This window comes from Hyperolius riggenbachi, chromosome 2 (assembly GCF_040937935.1).
Source record: "Hyperolius riggenbachi isolate aHypRig1 chromosome 2, aHypRig1.pri, whole genome shotgun sequence".
In the NCBI taxonomy this organism is placed as follows: Eukaryota; Metazoa; Chordata; class Amphibia; order Anura; family Hyperoliidae; genus Hyperolius; species Hyperolius riggenbachi.
The window spans coordinates 354008443-354028517 of record NC_090647.1 but is presented as its reverse complement, the minus strand read 5'-3'; the positions used below and the strand labels follow the sequence as shown (position 1 = coordinate 354028517).

Genomic DNA, 20075 nt, shown 5'->3' with positions numbered 1-20075 from the left:
TATGTTTTCAGGTAGGTACTGTACTGGTAGAGGTTAATGCCAAAGTCTCAAGACTTTGGAAAGCATAAAGAACTGCAGCACAGCAGCAATAGGAGTTAAGAGTATGCCATGCAGTATGCCATGCAGAGAAGCAGGTACATTCCGCTAGCATGGCACTGCAGGATCAATTAGATAAGTACTGTATATATCTAGTTGATCCTGTATATAAAAAGGGGGGAAAATATGTTAAACTATTGCCCTTGTGCCTAGCAAAGTCTCATAAAACCAGTTCCAACCCACTTTAAGCATTTTTACATGCTGATTTCAAGGATTATTAGTTTAACGGCAGAAACACCTTACTTAGGTAATTTAAAGTCACCCTGTAGTTAGAGGAATATGGAAGCCATAGTTATTTTCCTTTAGGCCCCATGTAGACTATGGTATTGTTGTAAAGTTGCGGTAAGCAAAGCTAAGTAAATGAAAGTCTATGGACACTTTCATACTTCATGCAACGTGGTGCCCTGGAAGTAATCAAATTGCAGCAATCCCATTGCAATGTTAACAGTGCGTTACAACCTGATCCGTGCCTACCGCACAGATCATGCAGTAATGCAAGTGTATGGAGATGCAGTAAGTGTAAACGACGTAGCGCGATGCAGTGCGCATGTCTGGACCAACAGGGATCCTGTCAGGCAAGGAGTACATCAATGAACGGGGCGGACCTATGCATGTGACCCTGATGGCGCACTCTGTCGCAGGGTCATATGAAGTATGGTTCAGTGGGGTGTGGTGATCCCGTGGCAGGCTCCCCCTGCAACGGATCACTGCATAAAAGTAGCCTCAGCGTCCTTTCACACTTTGCATGTTGCGTTGCAATACCATTGCAGTAGTACACACAGTTCATCAGGACACTAGCAGTAGTTTCAAATGCAACACCTTTTTATTGTGCAATTCTTCCACATGAAGTACCATTTACAATAAAAGTGCTTTGCATTTAAAACTACTGCTGAAGTGCTGATGAACTGTGCGCACTACTGTTATGGAGGAGAGACTTTGCCATAGTTACCTCATCAAGCACCCAGAACGTGATTAGTGTGCCTGCTTCATTAACTTACAATACCATTGCAGTGCAATGGTACAGAAAAGTTGCAACGTGCGTTAAATATGCGGTGCGACCAATCAGTGAAGTACACAATGGAAGGAAGCTTTACTGGCACTGTAAATGTGCACATTGTTCTGTAAATGACAAGACCTGCTGAACTGCACCCAGTATGAACGTACCACAGAAATGTCATTGCCGATATTGTTGTTTGCAATGGAATGAAGCAGATTCAGTGTGAAAGGACCATTAACCCTCCTAGTGGTTTATCAAAGTCCGCCAGGGGGCAGCAAAGTCATTTTTTTTTTTCATGTAGCGAGACAAGGTCTCACTACATGATAGCCTCCGGCGATCGGAGATCAGGAGATCCCGTTCAAAGAACGGGATCTCCTGGAGTACTTCCCCCGTCGCCATGGCGACGGGCCGGATGACGTCACCGACGTCATCGACGTCGTGACGTCAAAGGGGACTCCGATCCACCCCACAGCGCTGCCTGGCACTGATTGGCCAGGCAGTGCACGGGGTCTGGGGGGGGGCCGTGGCGCGACAAATAGCGGCGGATCGGCGAGTAGCGGCGGCGATCGTCATGCACACGCAGCTAGCAAAGTGCTAGCTGCATGTAGCAAAAAAATAAATTATGCAAATCGGCCCAGCGGGGCCTGAGCGGTGTCTTCCGGCGGCATAGCCCGTGCTCAGCAGGGGCTTACCGCCAGGGAGGTTAAACAATGCTAGAAGTTGTACACCTCTCTACTGCAGGCTCTACTAAAGCCAGATAGATCAGCAGAACTGCCAGTCGACTGACATTGTTTAAGAGGAATTAAACATGGCAACCACCTTATGCCTATCACTACAAGATCACCTCATCCCGCATTGCAAGCGCTCCAATCTATTCAGAAATGTTTGTGCTCTAATAAATCTTGTCTCAGCCAGACTGGCTATATCTGGTACATTGGCAAAGAGAAGAAAGCTTGTCATCACTCCTCCCACATTCCTGCTCCTCAATGATTGGCTGAGGGCAGTTCAGTATGAAGCTTCTGAAACCAGATCTTGCTGTGCTCACATGTTTACAAAGCAAGCTAGCAATGACAGAGCAGATTCTAGGAGAAAAAATGTAATTACATCAGGATTGGCTTCAGTCAGAGGGAATCACGATGGTAAATGCCAGGAACAGAATTCTCTTTATTTACTATATACAATTCACTGAAAATGTGGACAATACAATGCATCTATTATGTAATTAAAACAAGCAGTTATTTGCTTATATATATGTGTTTTATTCCCTAGCATAGTATGGCTCACCCTGCTGCTTTAAGTAAACATAAGCTACAGAAGTTCAAGAAGTCATCTGAACATGCCTCTGTGATTTTAACCTTGGACATGCTACTTACTAGTTTAAATGCCGTCCTGGGTGAGCATGGCGTTTCATCTGTAGGACAGCACGAGGCTGGAATGGAATTTCCCCAGTCCGCTGATCCATTAATTCCACAGCAGTGCATCTGTTAAGTACATTGGAACAATACTTAGAGAAAAACTTTGTAACTCGTTTTATGAGTGAACAGGATGTGTTAAATGGTGGTCTTACTCTAAATAATTGGACCAGAGGTAAATTTTACTAGTACTAATGCCAGGGGAGCGGAGTATATTACCCTAGTAGTGCAACACGCATTACTGGGGTAACGTGCATTGTTGTGGTAACGCACAGCAACTCACGTAGTACCCTAGTAATGTGCATTGTACTTATATGGTAAGGTCCGCTGTTCCCCTGACATTAGAACTGGTGAAATTAAAATTCACTGCCTATATCATTCACATTTTCTCTAAAAAAAACCAAACAGATCAAAACTGCACAGTATTTCCATTCGGGCATTTACCAAGAGAGGCAGGGTTCACATGATCGCCGCGCGTGTAATGTATTTCAAGGGCACTGCATTTTGTTTCAGATTGTTTGCAAATCTGCGTTTGGGATTTTTCTGCATTTAAAATTCGGATGGCATTTCGGATGTGTGATATGTATTTCAATGCACGTCAATGAGAATGCTGATCATGTGTGGCACGGACAACGCTTGTAAACATTGTGCATGTTCTTCCACATCCGAAATCGCAGGGCAATGTGAGTCAATGGGCAAGCTCACACTTGCAATGTGATTTTCAAGGCATGAAAAAAAGGAGGTCCCCTTCAGCATAATACTTTTTTTGCACACCGCATGCGACTCCCATAGATGAAGATCAGTTACTGCCAACTGATTGTGGGTGGCACATGTATTAAAGCACGCATTATACATATACAAAATAATGTGCACAAAACCATGATTGATTTGTACCAACATAAGTGTGGTCCCTGCCTTATGGTGAAAAAAAATTGAAAAATTAAAAAATTCAAGGCTATGGCACATGCGCTGTCCTGGACGTGCACCTCAGTTCAGGTGTGCTTTAAGTTATTAATTACACTGTTTAAAACTGATGTCTGAAAAATGAAAGCTATGGGGCCGTTCACATATATGTCAGCAGCAGACTCATTCCAGGCAATGGCACGTGTTCACATGGACCCACAGACACGTATGTGCACACATTTGCTCTCCTCAGTTCACTAGAATCCATGTTGTAAAATAAATAGTCACAACCGACCATTTTCTATTGGGTCTTCAACCTGAAAAACTGCCCCATGCAAAATACTAGCTTATTGTTATTATTATTATTATTTATTGTATTTATAAAGCGCCAACATATTACGCAGCGCTGGACAATAAATATATACAATGTTACAAGGATGACATACATAGGGTTATACACATAGAACAAAGTTATACATACAAATTGTACAAAATACATGGTCATGCAATATGGGCTGGTTAGGTAGGCCCAGTAATACAAGTACAGGCTGTCATAGGACAGGAGCACATGATCCTGTAGATTACACTAGGGAGTGGAGGACCCTGCCAGAGGCTTACAATCTAAAGCTTATACAATACATTATGAGTGCTACTAAAACGTGTATAGCTTCCCAGTGGCTCCAAAATTCGGTATCTTATATTCTTAGCCGCATACATTATACTATGATTAATGAAAAGATCAAAGCTAGAAACCACCACTTCAAGAAAGTATAACCCCCCCTTGGACATAGAATGTATCATCCCTAGGTTTTAGGCAGGGAACACACTGCAGAATCGCATGCGTTTTCCCCATAACACATAGTGGAAAACACATGCAATTCTGCTAAGTGTGATCCCTGCCTTAGGAATGTCCTGGCTAGTTTTTAAGTATGCTATTATATGTTTTCTAGTGACCTTAGCCTGTTTAATAACGGGCTCTAGGTCTTTCACCCCCGCCGTGCGCCCGCCCGCCGCACGGCCCCCCACCCGCTGCGCACAAGCCCGCCCGACCCCTGGCTGTCCTGCTCCTGTCCCAACAACGGCTGTCCCTGCGGCACATGCGCAGTAGCGCAAACGCAGAGACACGCATGCAGGGACAGGACGCAGAGACACAGGGGTTTTATTATATAGGATTCTAGGCTGCCTGCTTGCACTGCACTGAATATGTGAGTCGGATGCTGCCACAGCTGCCACACGCTTCCAGGCCATCAGATGCTGCTGCTGCCTGCACACTCCCCAGTTAAAATCCTGGAGTCTTCCGCCTGGAGCTTCGATCTTCCCCTGGGCTAGGCCAATGCACTCCACCAAGCAGCACTCCACCGAGCTACAGATCCAGCACTAGGTCTAACCCAGCCCTGCATAGAAGTCATGGAGCTGCATCGCAGAAGCCATGCATCGACCTCAGCCACTTTGGGTACCAAGCTCTGCAGCGGACAAAGCCAGCCAGTGGGACAATAACGGACACCAACTGACCAGGTTGCGCCGCAATCCTAGGGGGACTCTTGATCACTGTCCTCTCACTGTCTTTTTCACTTTCTCTCTTTCTCTTTCCTCTCCTCTCTGTGTCTCTCCCTGGGTTAGACTGGGGGGCATCTTATTCAAAGTATCGCTGCAAAGCATTTTGAGTGCCTTGGACGGCAGCGGATTGCCCCCCTGGTCCTTTCCCCGGGGTTCCTTTTTTATGTATGCGTCTCTCTATGCTTTATTTCTATGCCTGTGTTTTCACTGTTCCTACTGTATGTATCTACTGTATATGCCTGTATATGCTGTATGTATCTACTACTGTATGTACCACCACCGACCCTGTTGTGCCAAAACCAATTCCGGGTACGACTCACATTGTACTTGGCGAAATAAATTCTGATTCTGATTCTGAATATGACGTTTGAGTCATTAAATTGCACATATGTTCTTTTTCTCTGATCTAAATGGGAGAACATGTGTCTTTGATGAATACATGCAAAAACGGCGTCGGGAAATTTAGGCACAGGGCAAAGCTGAACAACGTCTCACCCTGCTCCCGCAAAAGTCCTGGCGGGGTTTATTACTATTCCCCCTCCAGGCTGCCATGGAGTCAGGGGAAAGATGTAATTCAGCTGCCAACTACTGCTGAATTACACTGTTTTTAACGCGTCTAGTGAAAAATGGTGCCGGCAAAATAATGGCGCCCCCTTCTGCCCGATATATGTTTAAAACGATGTTTATCGTTTTAAAGGTTAAAATAGTGCAGACCTTTAAAAACAAAAATTATCGTTTTAAAACTTTTTTTTTGTCCTGCCTGAAAGATATTTATCGTTTTAACCCCTGCTTTGCTGCCGTTTGGAAAATATCTGCCCGCCGGCTTTAATGTTTAAAGGGACTCCAAGCTCATCTAAAAAATAAAAGTTGTACTCACCCGGGGCTTTTTCCAGCCCAGTGCTGGTCGGGAGGTCCCACGACGGCGTCCTGGCTCCTCTCCTACTCCCCGCTCCGGAATAGCTGACCGGCCGCAGCCCGGGCGGCACTCGCCCGAGTGTCGGGCTGCTCCTTCCGCGTATGACGCGGCTGACGTCACACGCCAGCCGCCTCGCGTCATCACGGCGGCCGGCGTGGCAGTACCGCGCATGCGGGCTTTAATCGCGCATGCGCAGTACTTTCACGCCGGCCGCCGTGATGACGCGAGGCGGCCGGCGTGTGACGTCAGCCGCGTCATACGCGGAGTGTCGCCCGGGCTGCGGCCGGTCAGCCATTCCGGAGCGGGGAGTAGGAGAGGAGCCAGGACGCCGTCATGGGACCTCCCGACCAGCACTGGGCTGGAAAAAGCCCCGGGTGAGTACAACTTTTATTTTTTAGATGAGCTCGGAGTCCCTTTAATAGCAAAGCCCCCTTAAAAGTTAAAAACACCAAATTTGCAGGGAATGTTAAGAAGAAAATTGTGAACAAGAGGAAACATTTTTTTTTCAAAAAGACCTTATAGTTTTTGAGAAAATCGATTTTGAATATTCTTTTTCTGACCGTGGGAAAATTAAGTCCCTTTAAATGCCAGAAACACCAAATGTGTAGACAAGATAAGGTAAAAAGACAGTGGGAGCCTAACATTATGGGGGGTGGAGAGGGGGGTGGGGACAGTGTAAAGATTAAGGAGGTTGGTAAAACTTCAAGTAGCCCATTTCAGGTAAACAAAATTGGTAAATGTGGTGGTAAAAATATAAAGTGCATGGTAACCAATGCTCGGAGCCTTGCAAATAAAATAGACGAACTAGAGTTCATTCTGAATGACAAAGGCTATGACATTGTGGGAATAACCGAGACATGGATGGATGAAAGCCATGACTGGATAGCTAATTTAAAAGGATACAATGTGTTTAGGAGGGATAGAACAGGGAAAAAAGGTGGAGGGGTTTGTCTCTTTGTTAAGAATTCTCTTACAGCTGTCCTCAACGATGAGATGGAGGAAGATTGCGAAGATGTGGAGTCCGTTTGGGTAAATATTCATGGTGGAAATAAAAGTTGCCAATTGCTTATTGGGGTATGCTACAGACCACCTCATATTAATGAAGCTGCAGAACTGCGATTACTACAGCATATTGAAAAAGCTGCAAGTAAAAATGAGGTAATAGTTATGGGCGACTTCAACTTTCCAGACATTGACTGGGGTATTGAGGCTACCCATTCTGGTAAAAGCAGCAGATTTCTGGCAGCACTACAGGACAATTACTTGACTCAAATGGTAACGGAACCAACTAGGGGAAATGCGTTACTGGATCTGATCATTTCTAATAAACCAGATAATGTATCAAATGTGCAGGTTCAAGAACATTTGGGAAATAGTGATCACAACATGATAACGTTTGATCTGGTGACTGATAGGCCACGGGGCAGCGGGACCACTAAAACTATGAATTTTAGAAAAGCAAAGTTCAATCAAATTAGGCAGGCACTAAGTTTGGTGAACTGGGATAAGATAATGTACTACAAGGGGAGGACACTAAAGGGAAATGGCAAGCTTTTAAACGTATTCTCAATCAATATTGTAGTATGTATATCCCATATGGAAACAAAATGTCTAGGAATAAAAAAAGGCCTCTATGGATGAATAGAAAGGCTAGAGATAAAATGAAGAGGAAAAAGAATGCCTATAAGCTCCTAAAACAGGAGGGGACCGAGGCTGCACTAAGCAAGTATAAGGAGTGCAATAAAAATTGTAAAAAAGAAATTAGGCTGGCAAAGATCGAAGCTGAAAATCAAATCGCTAGGGATATCAAATCTAACCCAAAAAAGTTTTACAAGTACATCAACTCTAAAAAAAGAAAGGTTGACTGTATAGGACTCCTAAAGGATGAGGGTGGGAACTCAATGGTGGATGACCAAGGTAAGGCAGAGTTATTAAATGCTTTCTTTGCTTCTGTCTTCACAAAGGAAACAGCACTGTGGCAAATTACAGAGGCAGAAGAGTCTCAATCTTCAAACTGTAATATTAAATACTTAATGCAGGAAGAAGTAAAGGCAAGACTAAATAAATTAAAAATAGACAAGGCACCTGGCCCGGATGGCATGCATCCTCGGGTCCTAAGGGAATTAAGTTCAGTTATAGATAAACCCCTTTATCTTATCTTTTGTGACTCTCTTTCAAATGGCAGAGTCCCAGTGGATTGGCGTACAGCCCACGTTTTCCCATTATTTAAGAAGGGCAAAAAATCAGATCCAGGAAATTATAGACCTGTAAGCTTAACATCAGTTGTATGCAAACTATTTGAGGGGTTACTAAGAGATACTATACATGACTTCATAGTAGAAAATAATCGTATTTCTCAGCATCAACATGGGTTTACTAAAGACAGGCCCTGTTTGACTAACATGCTCAGCTTTTATGAGGTAGTGAATGCTAATATGGATATTGGGAATGCTGTAGATGTGATATACTTGGACTTTGCTAAGGCCTTCGACACTGTTCCCCACAAAAGTCTGGTGCAAAAGTTGAGGATGCAAGGACTGGGGAAGAGTCTGTGTGCTTGGATAGGGAACTGGCTAATGGACAGAAAACAAAGAGTTGTGGTCAATGGATCATACTCAAAATGGGAGACTGTTAGCAGTGGGGTCCCACAGGGGTCTGTACTGGGTCCAGTGCTCTTCAATTTATTTATTAATGACCTAGTGGATGCAGTAGTGAGCAATGTTGCTATTTTTGCAGATGATACAAAATTGTGCAGAATCATCAACTCTCAGGAAGATAGTGTCATATTGCAACAGGATCTGGATAGGATGGCTATATGGGCACATAAATGGCAGATGAAATTCAATGTTTAAAAATGTAAAGTCATGCATTTTGGTCGTACCAATGGTCTAGCACGATACAAAATAAATGGGAGACAGTTGGGGACATCAAACTTGGAGAAGGACTTAGGAGTACTCAACGACAACAAGTTAAATAATCGTACTCAATGCCAAGCCGCTGCAGCTAAAGATAACAAAATTTTGGGATGCATTAAAAGGGAAATAAAAACTCGAGATGCGAGCATAATATTGCCCCTGTTTAACTCTCTAGTAAGGCCACATCTGGAATATGGAATTCAGTTCTGGGCACCACATTACAAAAAAGATATTGCAGTTTTAGAGCAGGTGCAGAGACGAGCAACAAAATTGATACGTGGGATGGAAGGTCTCACTTAACAAGAAAGGTTAGATAAACTGGGTTTATTTAGTCTAGAGAAAAGACGCCTTAGAAGAGATCTAATTAACATGTATAAATACATCAGAGGGCAATATAATAGCTTGGCGGATGAGCTTTTTGTCCCTAGGCCTTCTCAAAGGACTAGAGGACATGATCTGTGCATGGAGGAAAAACGTTTTAGCCACTTATTTAGGAAAGGGTTCTTTACAGTAAGAGTGATTAAGATGTGGAATGAATTGCCACAGGAAGTCGTTATGGCAAACTCTATACCTGCATTTAAAGGGGCTTAGATGCTTTCCTTGGGTTGAATGACATCCATGGCTACAATTACTAGGTAAGGCCTAATGATGTTGATCCAGGGATTTTATCTGATTGCCATCTGGAGTCGGGAAGGAATTTTTCCCTTTTGGGGCCAATTGGACCATGCCTTGTAAGGCTTTTTTCGCCTTCCTCTGGATCAACAGGGATATGTGAGGGAGCAGGCTGGAGTTGTACTTTGTACTGGTTGAACTCGATGGACGTATGTCTTTTTTTCAACCAAAATAACTATGTAACTATGTAACTATGTGTAGGGAATGTTAAGAAGAAAATTGTGAACAAGAGGAAACATTTTTTTTTTCAAAAAGACCTTATAGTTTTTGAGAAAATCAATTTTAACCTCCCTGGCGGTAAGCCCGTGCCGAGCACGGGCTATGCCGCCGGGAGACACCGCTCAGGCCCCGCTGGGCCGATTTGCATAATTTTTTTTTTTGCTGCACGCAGCTAGCACTTTGCTAGGTGCGTGCAGTGCCCGATACCCGCCGCTACCCGCCGATCCGCCGCTATCTGTCGCGCCGCAGCCGCCCCCCCCCCCCAGACCCCGTGCGCTGCCTGGCCAATCAGTGCCAGGCAGGGCCGTGGGGTGGATCGGAGTCCCCCTTGATGTCACGACGTCGATGATGTCGGTGACGTCATCCCGCCCCGTCGCCATGGCGACGGGGGAAGCCCTCCAGGAGATCCCGTTCTTTGAAGGCTGGGGGGGATTTTGAGGCTTTTGAGGCTGGGGGGATTCCGCTGAGCAGCGGCTATCATGTAGCGACACTTTGTCTCGCTACATGAAAAAGAAATTTTTTTTTTTTAAAAACAGCATTTGCTGCCCCCTGGCGGATTTTTAGCAAACCGCCAGGAGGGTTAAATCTTCAAAGAGGAAAATGTATCTATTTTAATAGCGTACTGACATTTCCGCGGCGGAAACAATACCCGCCAACTTTAGCAGTTAATAGCAAAGTCCCCTTAAATCCTAGCAACACCAAATTTGCAGGATATGTTCAAAAGATACTGGGAAACAATATTTAAAAAAAAAATTGAAAAATTTTATTTATTTATTTTTTTATTTTAATTTTTGGGTTATGTTCAGAGTGTGGGAATTTTTTTGAAAAAAATGACGTGGGGTCCCCCCTCCCGAGCCTCTGTAACCCCTTGTCCCCCATGCAGGCTGGGATAGCCAGAATGCAGAGCCCCGGCCGACTGGGGCTTCGCACCCTGAGCTATACCAGCCCGCATGGTCCATGGTATGGGGGGGCTTCGGGGGGGGAGGGGCGGCTAAGCTTTCCCCTCCCCCCCCGGAGCCCTTGTCCAATCCATGGACAAGGGGCTCCTTCCCACCTCCGTTGCCCCAGGAGGAGGTGGGGGCGACGACTCCCTGGGGGGGGGGGTTCATGGTGGCATCTGGGAGTCCCCTTTAAAAAGGGGAACCCAGATGCCTGCCCCCCTCCCAGGAGAAATGAGTATAGGGGTGCACCCCTTACCCATTTCCATAAAGGGTTAAATGAAATAAAAACGCAACAACGAGAAAAGTCCTTTAATGTTCTAAATTAACCAGAAATACTTACCTGTACCTTTAAGAAAAAAATCCGAAGCCAATTAGGTCCCACGACAGTATCCTCCATTTTGCGATCTTCAGAAATACTTACCTGTACCTTTAAAAAAAAATCACACGCCATTATCCTCGGAAAAGGTCCCACGCTATAATCTGTTATGTCCCACGACGACAGTATCCTCTGTCTTGCAATCTTCAGAAATACTTACCTGTACCTTTAAGAAAAAAATCCCACGCCAATCAGGTCCCACGACAGTATCCTCTATCTTGTGACCTTCTGATACATGTTGATTGAAGATCTCCGCCGCCCCGACGCCACACGCCGCCTCCGCCGAACTGCTCTCAGCTATACTTAGTATAGCTAAGAGCAAAAAGCATCTTTAAATTTTAGCTCCAATGGTCCCCATTGGCTCCTTAACAGACCAATGGGGATTAGGAGCAGGGGAGGACTGGCCCAGGGGGACGGGGGGCAATTGCCCCCCGGGCCGCCCGAATCTTAAGTAATTAGGGCCGGCCGCTGCTATACGCAGCGGCCGCAGACATACCACAGGTGACAGGTTCGCAGTGGGGATCGCAACCTCGCGCGATATTTCCCGGCAAGTTGAAGTATCCAATCAAAGAAGGGGCTGAGGCGGCCGGCCGTGGTGTGCCCTTGTGCGTGGCTGCGCCTGCGGTGGTTGTGAGCGGCACAAGGACACAAATAGCTTAGGTCCTCTCCGGCCAGGTGGGTTGACCCTGCTTGACTCCGCCCCCCGCCTGGAGCCATTGCCGCCCGCAACGTGCTGCTGTGCCTGCAGTGTCATCGGAGTGAGCTGTCTCACTCTTCAGCTTTCTGTGCTGGGGGGGCTGGGGGCCTGGAGCTGCGGCTACGAGTGGCTGTCCTGGCTGTCCTGGCTGGAGGAGTCGGACACTCTGGGGGCTGGGAGTCGGAGATGCCACCTATAGCTGCTTGCTGCTGTGGAGGAGGAGGAGGTGTAGGACTGAGGAGACAGAAGGATAGAGGAGGTCAGAGGAGAAGGTGGTTTTTATAAATTTTGTTTCTGTACTTCTTCTCCCTTCTTGTCACTGAGTTACTCACACTTTGCTGCCTGCCTGCTACTGCTGTCAAATTCAATTCTCTGCCCAGGCCAGTGCCCTCTGAGTTTTTTTTTTGTGCGATAATCATCCCCATTCTGACCCTGGCCTGAGGGGAAACGCTTTTTCTTCTTGTGGTGTGATTGGCGGCAGGGGAGGGGGGAGGCAGGCAGTTAGGCACTGTCAAACAGGTAGTTGGAGGGGGGGGGGGGGGGGGGAGGTGTCAGACAAGTAGTTTGTATGGTGGGAGGGTGGGCAGGAGTGGGGTTAGGCATCACCAGGTAGGTAGGTTTGTGTGTGTGTGTGTGGGGGGGGGGGGGGTTGTTTAAAGGAGTTATCAGGCATTTTTAATGAAATAAGTGCTACTTACCCGGGCTTCCTCCAGCCCCACGCTCCCAGCATGTCCCTTGCCGCAGCTCTGCAGTCAGCCATTCGCTGCCGCTGCCTCCCAGTCCCCGGCGATGGTACCAGTCCGACCTGGATGTCGGCCTGTACTGCGCCTGTGTGAGCAGCACTGTCAATCACCGCCACGTGGACCGGAGTGTACTGCGCAGGCGCAGTAGTTCTGCGTCTGCACAGTATGCTCTGGTCCATGTGGCGGTGATTGACAGTGCCGCTCGCACAGACACAGTCGGCCTGACGTAATCGCTGGGGGCTGGGAGGCAGCGGCAGCGAACAGATGACTGCAGAGCTGCGGCAAGGGACATGCTGGGAGCTTGGGGCTGGACGAGCCCTGGGTAAGTAGCACTTAGTTTCATAAAAAAAAAAAAAAGCCTGATAACTCCTTTAAGGTTAGGCATCAGACACAGACAGGTAGATTGTGCGTAGAAATGGGGTTAGGCATCAGGGTGTGTGTGTGTGTGTGTGTGTGTATGTGTGTGTGGTGTGTGTGTGTAGTGTGTGTGTAGTGTGTGTGTGTGTGTGTGTGTGTGTCTAGGGCTGTTAGTCATCACAATTTGAAGATTTGCACACAAGAAAGATATGGCTTTGGGCTGGGGATGCCGTGAAACGGGCCTCTAGTTTGTGTTGTCCCCCCAGGCCAAAAGGTCCCAGTCCTCCCCTGATTAGGAGGATCCCCATTGGTCGATAAGGAACCAATGGGGAGCCTTGGAGTAAAAATTTAAAGATGCTTTTTGTTCTCAGCTATACAAGGTATAGCTGAGAGTGCATCTACATAGACGCATTACCACTGGCTGCCGCTGCTCTCCCTGCCTCCCCCCACCTGTCACCCTCACCCATGCTGGCACCCATGGGTGCATTGGGTGCCAGCATGGGTGAGGGTGACAGGTGGGGGGGAGGCAGGGAGGGCAGCGGCAGCTAGCGCTAATGCGTCTGTATAGACGCACTCTCAGCTATACTTAGTATAGCTGAGAGCAGTGCGGGGGAGGCGGCGTGTGTGGCGTTGGGGCGGCGGAAGTCTTCAATCAAGATGTATCAGAAGATCGCAAGATAGAGGATACTGTCGTGTGACCTGATTGGCGTGGGATTTTTTTCTTAAAGGTACAGGTAAGTATTTGTGGTTAATTTAGAACATTAAAGGACTTTTCTCGTGGTTGTGTTTTTATTTCATTTAACCCTTTGTGGAAATGGGTAAGGGGTACTTTGTACCTCTATACTCATTTCTCCTGGGAGGGGGGTGGGCATCTGGGGGTCCCCTTCTTTAAATTTGGTATCAATTTTTATTTTTTTAATATTCTGAGTGTGGGAAATAAATTTAAAAAAACAACAACGTGGGGTCCCCCCTCCCGAGCCTCTGTAACCCCTTGTCCCCCATGCAGGCTGGGATAGCCAGAATGCGGAGCCCCGGCCGACTGGGGCTTCGCACCCTGAGCTATACCAGCCCGCATGGTCCATGGTATGGGGGGGCTCTGGGGGGGAGGGGCGGCCAAGCCTCCCCCTCCCCCCCGGAGCCCTTGTCCAATCCATGGACAAGGGGCTCTTCCCCACCTCCGGTGCCCCAGGAGGAGGTGGGGGCGACGACTCCCTGGGGGGGGTTCATGCTGGCATCTGGGAGTCCCCTTTAAGAAGGGGACCCCCAGATGCCCACCCCCCTCCCAGGAGAAATGAGTATAGGGGTACAAAGTACCCCTTCCCCATTTCAACAAAGGGTTAAACGAAATAAAAACACAACCACGAGAAAAGTATTTTAATAATCTTAATTAACCACAAATACTTACCTGTACCTTTAAAAAAATGTTCCCAAGCCAATATATCCTCGGAAATGATCCAACGAATAACAATATCCTCTTATCTTGCGATCTTCAATTAACTTGATTGCAGATCTCCCACGCCAATAAGAATACTGTACCTTACAATGCGTCCTGCGTAGGGACGCATAGCACGGCTCCCGCTGTCCTCCCCGCCTCCTCACCTGTCACCCTCACCTAGCCTGGCACCTGGTGCACCCATGGATGCCACCCTAGGAGAGGGTGACAGGTGCAGGCAGACGGGGAGAGACAGTGGAGCTGGCAGCTATATGTCCGCACAGGACGCATCCTAAGGTATAGTAACCGGCTCATAAATGAGCCGATTCTTTTTGTATTGAATCAAATGAATCGATTACTATACCTTTGGACAGTGTTTCTCAACATTTTATTGGTATGTACCCCTTTTAAAACCCTGTACTCGCCAAGTACCCTCTAGCATAGTAAACATTATCGCAAGTACCCCTTGACAAATGTATGTATGGATCATATTACATGATAATTGGTTCTAAACAATTTCCAAGCATTTACTATTGCTTTTATTTAGCTAAATTACTAATTTGGTGTTGTTTAAATGGGATGTATCATTTTCAAAAAACTCTAAATTTGTTATTCTTGGTTAAGTATAGCAAGTCTGCGTACCCCCTGGAACCATCAGAAGTTCCCCCTGGGGTACGCGTATCGCACGTTGAGAACCTAGGCCTTAGGATAGTAACCGGCTCTTTAGTAGCCGGTTCTTTTTGTATTGAATCAAATGAATCTATTCATTTGATTCAATACAAAAAGAACCGGCTACTAAAGAGCCGGTTACTATACCTTAGGATGTGTCCTGTGCGGACGTATAGCTGCCAGCTCTCTCCCCGTCTGCCTGCACCTGTCACCCTCACCTAGGGTGGCACCCATGGGTGCACCAGGTGCCAGGCTAGGTGAGGGTGACAGGTGAGGAGGCAGGGAGGACAGCGGGAGCCGTGCTATGCGTCCCTACGCAGGACGCATTGTAAGGTATAGTATTCTAATTGGCGTGGGAGATCTTCAATCAAGTTTATTGAAGATCGCAAGATAAGAGGATATTGTTATTCGTTGGATCATTTCCAAGGATATATTGGTGTGGGAAACAGTTTTTTAAAGGTACAGGGAAGTATTTGTGGTTAATTAAGATTATTAAAAATACTTTTCTCGTGGTTGTGTTTTTATTTCATTTAACCCTTTGTTGAAATGGGGAAGGGGTACTTTGCACCCCTATACTCATTTCTCCTGGGAGGGCGGTGGGCATCTGGGGGTCCCCTTCTTAAAGGGGACTCCCAGATGCCACCATGAACCCCCCCAGGGAGTCGTCGCCCCCACCTCCTCCTGGGGCACCGGAGGTGGGGAAGAGCCCCTTGTCCATGAATTGGACAAGGGCTCCGGGGGGGAGGGGGAAGCTTGGCTCCCCCCCAGAGCCCCCCCCATACCATGGACCATGCGGGCTGGTATAGCTCAGGGTGCGAAGCCCCAGTCGGCCGGGGCTCCACATTCTGGCTATCCCAGCCTGCATGGGAGACAAGGGGTTACAGAGGCTCGGGAGGGGGGACCCCACGTCATTTTTTTCAAAAAATTTCCCACACTCTGAACATAACCCAAAAATTTAAATAAAAAAAAAAAAAAATACAATTTTTCAATTTTTTTTTAAATACTGTTTCCCAGTATCTTTTGAACATATCCTGCAAATTTGGTGTTGCTAGGATTTAAGGGGACTTTGCTATTAACTGCTAAAGTCGGCGGGAATTGTTTCCGCTGCGGAAATGTCAGTACGCGATTTAAATAGATACATTTTCCTCTTTGAAGATTTAAAATCGATTTTCTCAAAAACTATAAGGTCTTTTTGAACAATTTTTTTTCTTCGTGTTCCCACTATTCTTCTTAACATTCCCTACATATTTGGTGTTTCTGGCATTTAAAGGGGCTTTGCTATTAACCGCTAAAGTCGGCGGGCGTTTAATTTACCCACGGTCAGAAGAAGAATATTCAAAATCGATTTTCTCAAAAACTATAAGGTCTTTTTGAAAAAAAATGTTTTCCTCTTGTTCACAATTTTCTTCTTAACAATCCCTGCAAATTTGGTGTTTTTTGCTATTAAACATTAAAGCCGGCGGGCAGATATTTTCCAAACGGCAGCAAAGCAAGGGTTAACACGAAAAATATCGTTTGGGAGCAATACAAATATAAATATAAACGATAAATATCGTTTTTAAAGCCGGCGCCGTTTTTTAGCTGTCAAAAACGAAAAATAACTAGCGATAGTGGTTCTCTATGGGGCGCCGTTTTTTAATTACGATAACTGGCGCCATTTTTAACGGACCCCGTTTTTAACATACTTAGCGGTATTTCCAAGTCAGGCTTGGGATGGAAATACGCAGCTCAGATCAGTAATCCCGTGCCTGAGTGAGGTATATGCAGGATCTGCTGCAGATCTCTCTGTGGTATGTTTTTTTTTTCTTGTTATTAGGGTTTAAAACAGGCTGCATTCTGTGGAACGTGGGCTGCATTTCTAACATGCCTGGCCTCCACCTCTCTCTTTCCCCCCTCCCTTCCTGCAAAGTCACGAGTGGGCAATTAGTGAGGGTTTACTCACCTACATAGCGCTTCCTGCGTCGCGTCTCCATAGTAACAGGCCATCACATGACATGCATCACATGACACGCCAGAATACCACACGCTGGCAGCCAGTGTGTAATACGCTGACGTATCATGTGATGCGTGTCATGTGACGGCCTGTCACTATAGAGACGCGGCGCAGGAAGCGATATGTAGATGAGTTAACTCCCACTAATCGCCCACTCGTGACTATGCAGGGAGGGAGGGGGAAAGAGATGAAGCCGGCCACCTATCGGCAGATAGGCGGATATCGACGGATTCGACATGCGGGCTGTAGTTTGCCCAGCGCTGGTCTAAAAGCTTGTGAAAAAATTGCACGGCTTTTAGACGCTAAATCTGCAAATAATCATAAAGCCAGGGAGGTAATTAGAAGATGGAGCGCAAAATACTGTCTTAGCACCGCTATAGCCGACCCAAATTTGCCGTTTGTACCTTGTCTTAATCTTTGATACTATTATGTAGCTATACCTCATTGTAACATAATTTTACCTTTAAAATTCTGTTTACAATTTCTGGAAAAGTTTGCTTCAATTAAACCTTAAGGCCGATGGGCCTACTGTACAGCACTGTTTTTGTATGTACTCAGGGCCGGATTTACCATAAGGCACTGTAGGCATGTGCCTACTTGTGCCTGATGATGGGAAGGCGGCTCATTCCCTCCCCTAGTGCCTCTCTCCCTCCTTCACTATTCAGAATCCCGAGTAGAATGTAAATGAGAGGTCACTCATCCGGCTTTCGGTATTCCACTGCCAAGATCTCCCTCAGTTGGGGGCAACTCTAGCTACTTAACGCTGAGAGAACCTCTAGCTACCTAATACTGAGGATACCTCTGTCTGCCTAATTCTAAAGGACACCTGTAGCTGCCTATGACTGGCAAAGGAAGTAAAGGAGAAGTACTATAACAGCTGGGATAGTCAGCACACTTGCGGTGCAGTTCGTCTGGGGTTTGTAGATAGTTTCTAGGGAGTGTCTGCAACACCTCAACCAAATAACTGTGTGTGCTAGGGCTCCAAACAAGAGCAATTATATGGTAGAGGAAGAAAGCCCTTAAAAATAGCACCTCCCACAGCAAAATTTGAAAAAGTATAACAAAAATCTTTATTCAACATTGGGTATATTAATAATCGCAGTACTGATGATTCAATTAAGAATAAAACCATTTAAAAACCAAGCAAATATTCCAACATGATCCCTGCTGCATATGAAACAATCACTCTAAATGCAATATATTGTACAATGACATAATGCTGCTGTCAGATAAGAAAACCCCACAGTAGGCTCAATATTGAGCCCAACAGGGGGAGAACCTGTGTTCAGTATACAACCTAGTGTGATGCAAGACCAATAAACACCTGTGCAATAAAAAAAAAAAAACCCACACGAATAATCATCGCATATATAAGATTATGAAATAAAATGCACAATTGCTATCCAAGTATACAGTATTACTAGTGATAAGATGCCTAGTAAAAAATTAAGGCAAAGGAGCAGCCCATAGGAAAAAGAGCATAAAGTGGAGTAGTGCAAAAAATAGGAGATACATAGCCCAGAAATGGTGAAGTCAATGTCAGCAGCACAGCCGGGAACAAGGAATCCCCTCAGAGGACAAGATCCCACTAGTTCCGCGAGAGTCACCTCGCTTTATCAAGGAGAGAGGATCCTCTCTCCTTGATAAAGCGAGGTGACTCTCGCGGAACTAGTGGGATCTTGTTAAAGCGAGGTGACTCTTGCGGAACTAGTGGGACTTGTCCTCTGAGGGGATTCCTTGTTCCCGGCTGTGCTGCTGAGATTGACTTCACCATTTCTGGGCTAAGTATCTCCTATTTTTTGCACTACTCCACTTTATGCTCTTTTTCCTATGGGCTGCTCCTTTGCCTTAATTTTTTACTAGGCGTCTTATCACTATTAATACTGTATATCTGGATAGCAATTGTGCATTTTATTTCATAATCTTATATATGCGATGATTATTCGTGTGGGGTTTTTTTTTTTTAATTGCACAGGTGTTGTTTATTGGTCTTGCATCACACTAGGTTGTATACTGAACACAGGTTCTCCCCCTGTTGGGCTCAATATTGAGCCTACTGTGGGGTTTTATATCTGACAGCAGCATTGTGTCATTATACAATATATTGCATTTAGAGTGATTGTTTCATATGCAGCAGGGATCATGTTGGAATATTTGCTTGGTTTTTAAATGGTTTTATTCTTAATTGAATCATCAGTGTTATAATTTAAGTAGGCCTCATTTACTTGGCCTGAGTTTTATGTAAAAGGCTTGTCCGCAGTGTATGCCTTTAAAATAAATAGAGGTTTTGTAATGCAGGCAGAGGCATCTCAGGGTCTGCGTGTAGCAGAGGATACACGCAGATACTGAGAACATGTTCCTAAAAGAAGGCCATCGGACTACTCTGACCTCAACCACAGGAACAGAAAACATTGGCCATATTTACTAAACATCCACGGTCCTGCATATAGGCCAAATGCCTCATTGATTATTAATCAAGTAGGTGTGTATGATGACACCACAAGTGGGTCCACCAATAGACTAATCTAGGGGGTGGCGAAGATGATGTCATATTTAACTCTTTCCTAGTCAGTATTAAAGGCTGAGGGAGCTATGAGAGCTCACTTCTGCTTCTTCCTTCCGCACTAGCTCGCAAGGCCGACTGGGACCTCTAAGCATGTTCTTCCTTTCTGTAATCTGATATAATGTATGCTGTACATAGGTAGTTTAGTGTAACGTAGTTAGGAAGAAGGTACCTGATAGACTTCAGCAGGGAGTCTCATCACAAGCTTGTAACGCAACATGAAGATTGGCATAGCTAGGATATGATGACTGTATCTATCTGTCTTTCTGTGACTTGAATAAATAACGTAAACATTGAAGAAGCCTGAGAAAGTCTATCTCCTGTTTGCTGTGTGGAGAGTCAAGTGATCTCACAGTCTGTGAGACGATGGTGTCGAAGCAAGGTGATAAGAACAGTTTATAACAATCAGTACTGCGATAATTAATATACCCAATGTTGAATAAAGATTTTTGTTATACTTTTTCAAATTTTGCTGTGGGAGGTGCTATTTTTTAAGGGCTTTCTTCCTCTACCATATAATTCGTCTGGGGTTTGTAGGTTCATGGAGGGCGAAATCTAAGGTGCCAGGACATCTGTGCCTATAGGCTCCTGTGAGGTGAATCCGGGCCTGTATGTAC

General features: G+C 45.8%; 1 protein-coding gene across 2 annotated transcripts in view; it reads right to left on the bottom strand.

Moving 5' to 3' along the window:
• CD53 (CD53 molecule) overlaps positions 1–20075 on the bottom strand; it is a 110882-nt gene that overhangs the window by 30216 nt on the left and 60591 nt on the right. For both annotated transcript variants that reach the window (XM_068269651.1, XM_068269652.1), the window contains exon 6: positions 2467–2574. In XM_068269651.1, coding sequence (XP_068125752.1) covers positions 2467–2574 — 108 coding nt within the window. The remainder of the gene's footprint in view (positions 1–2466; positions 2575–20075) is intronic.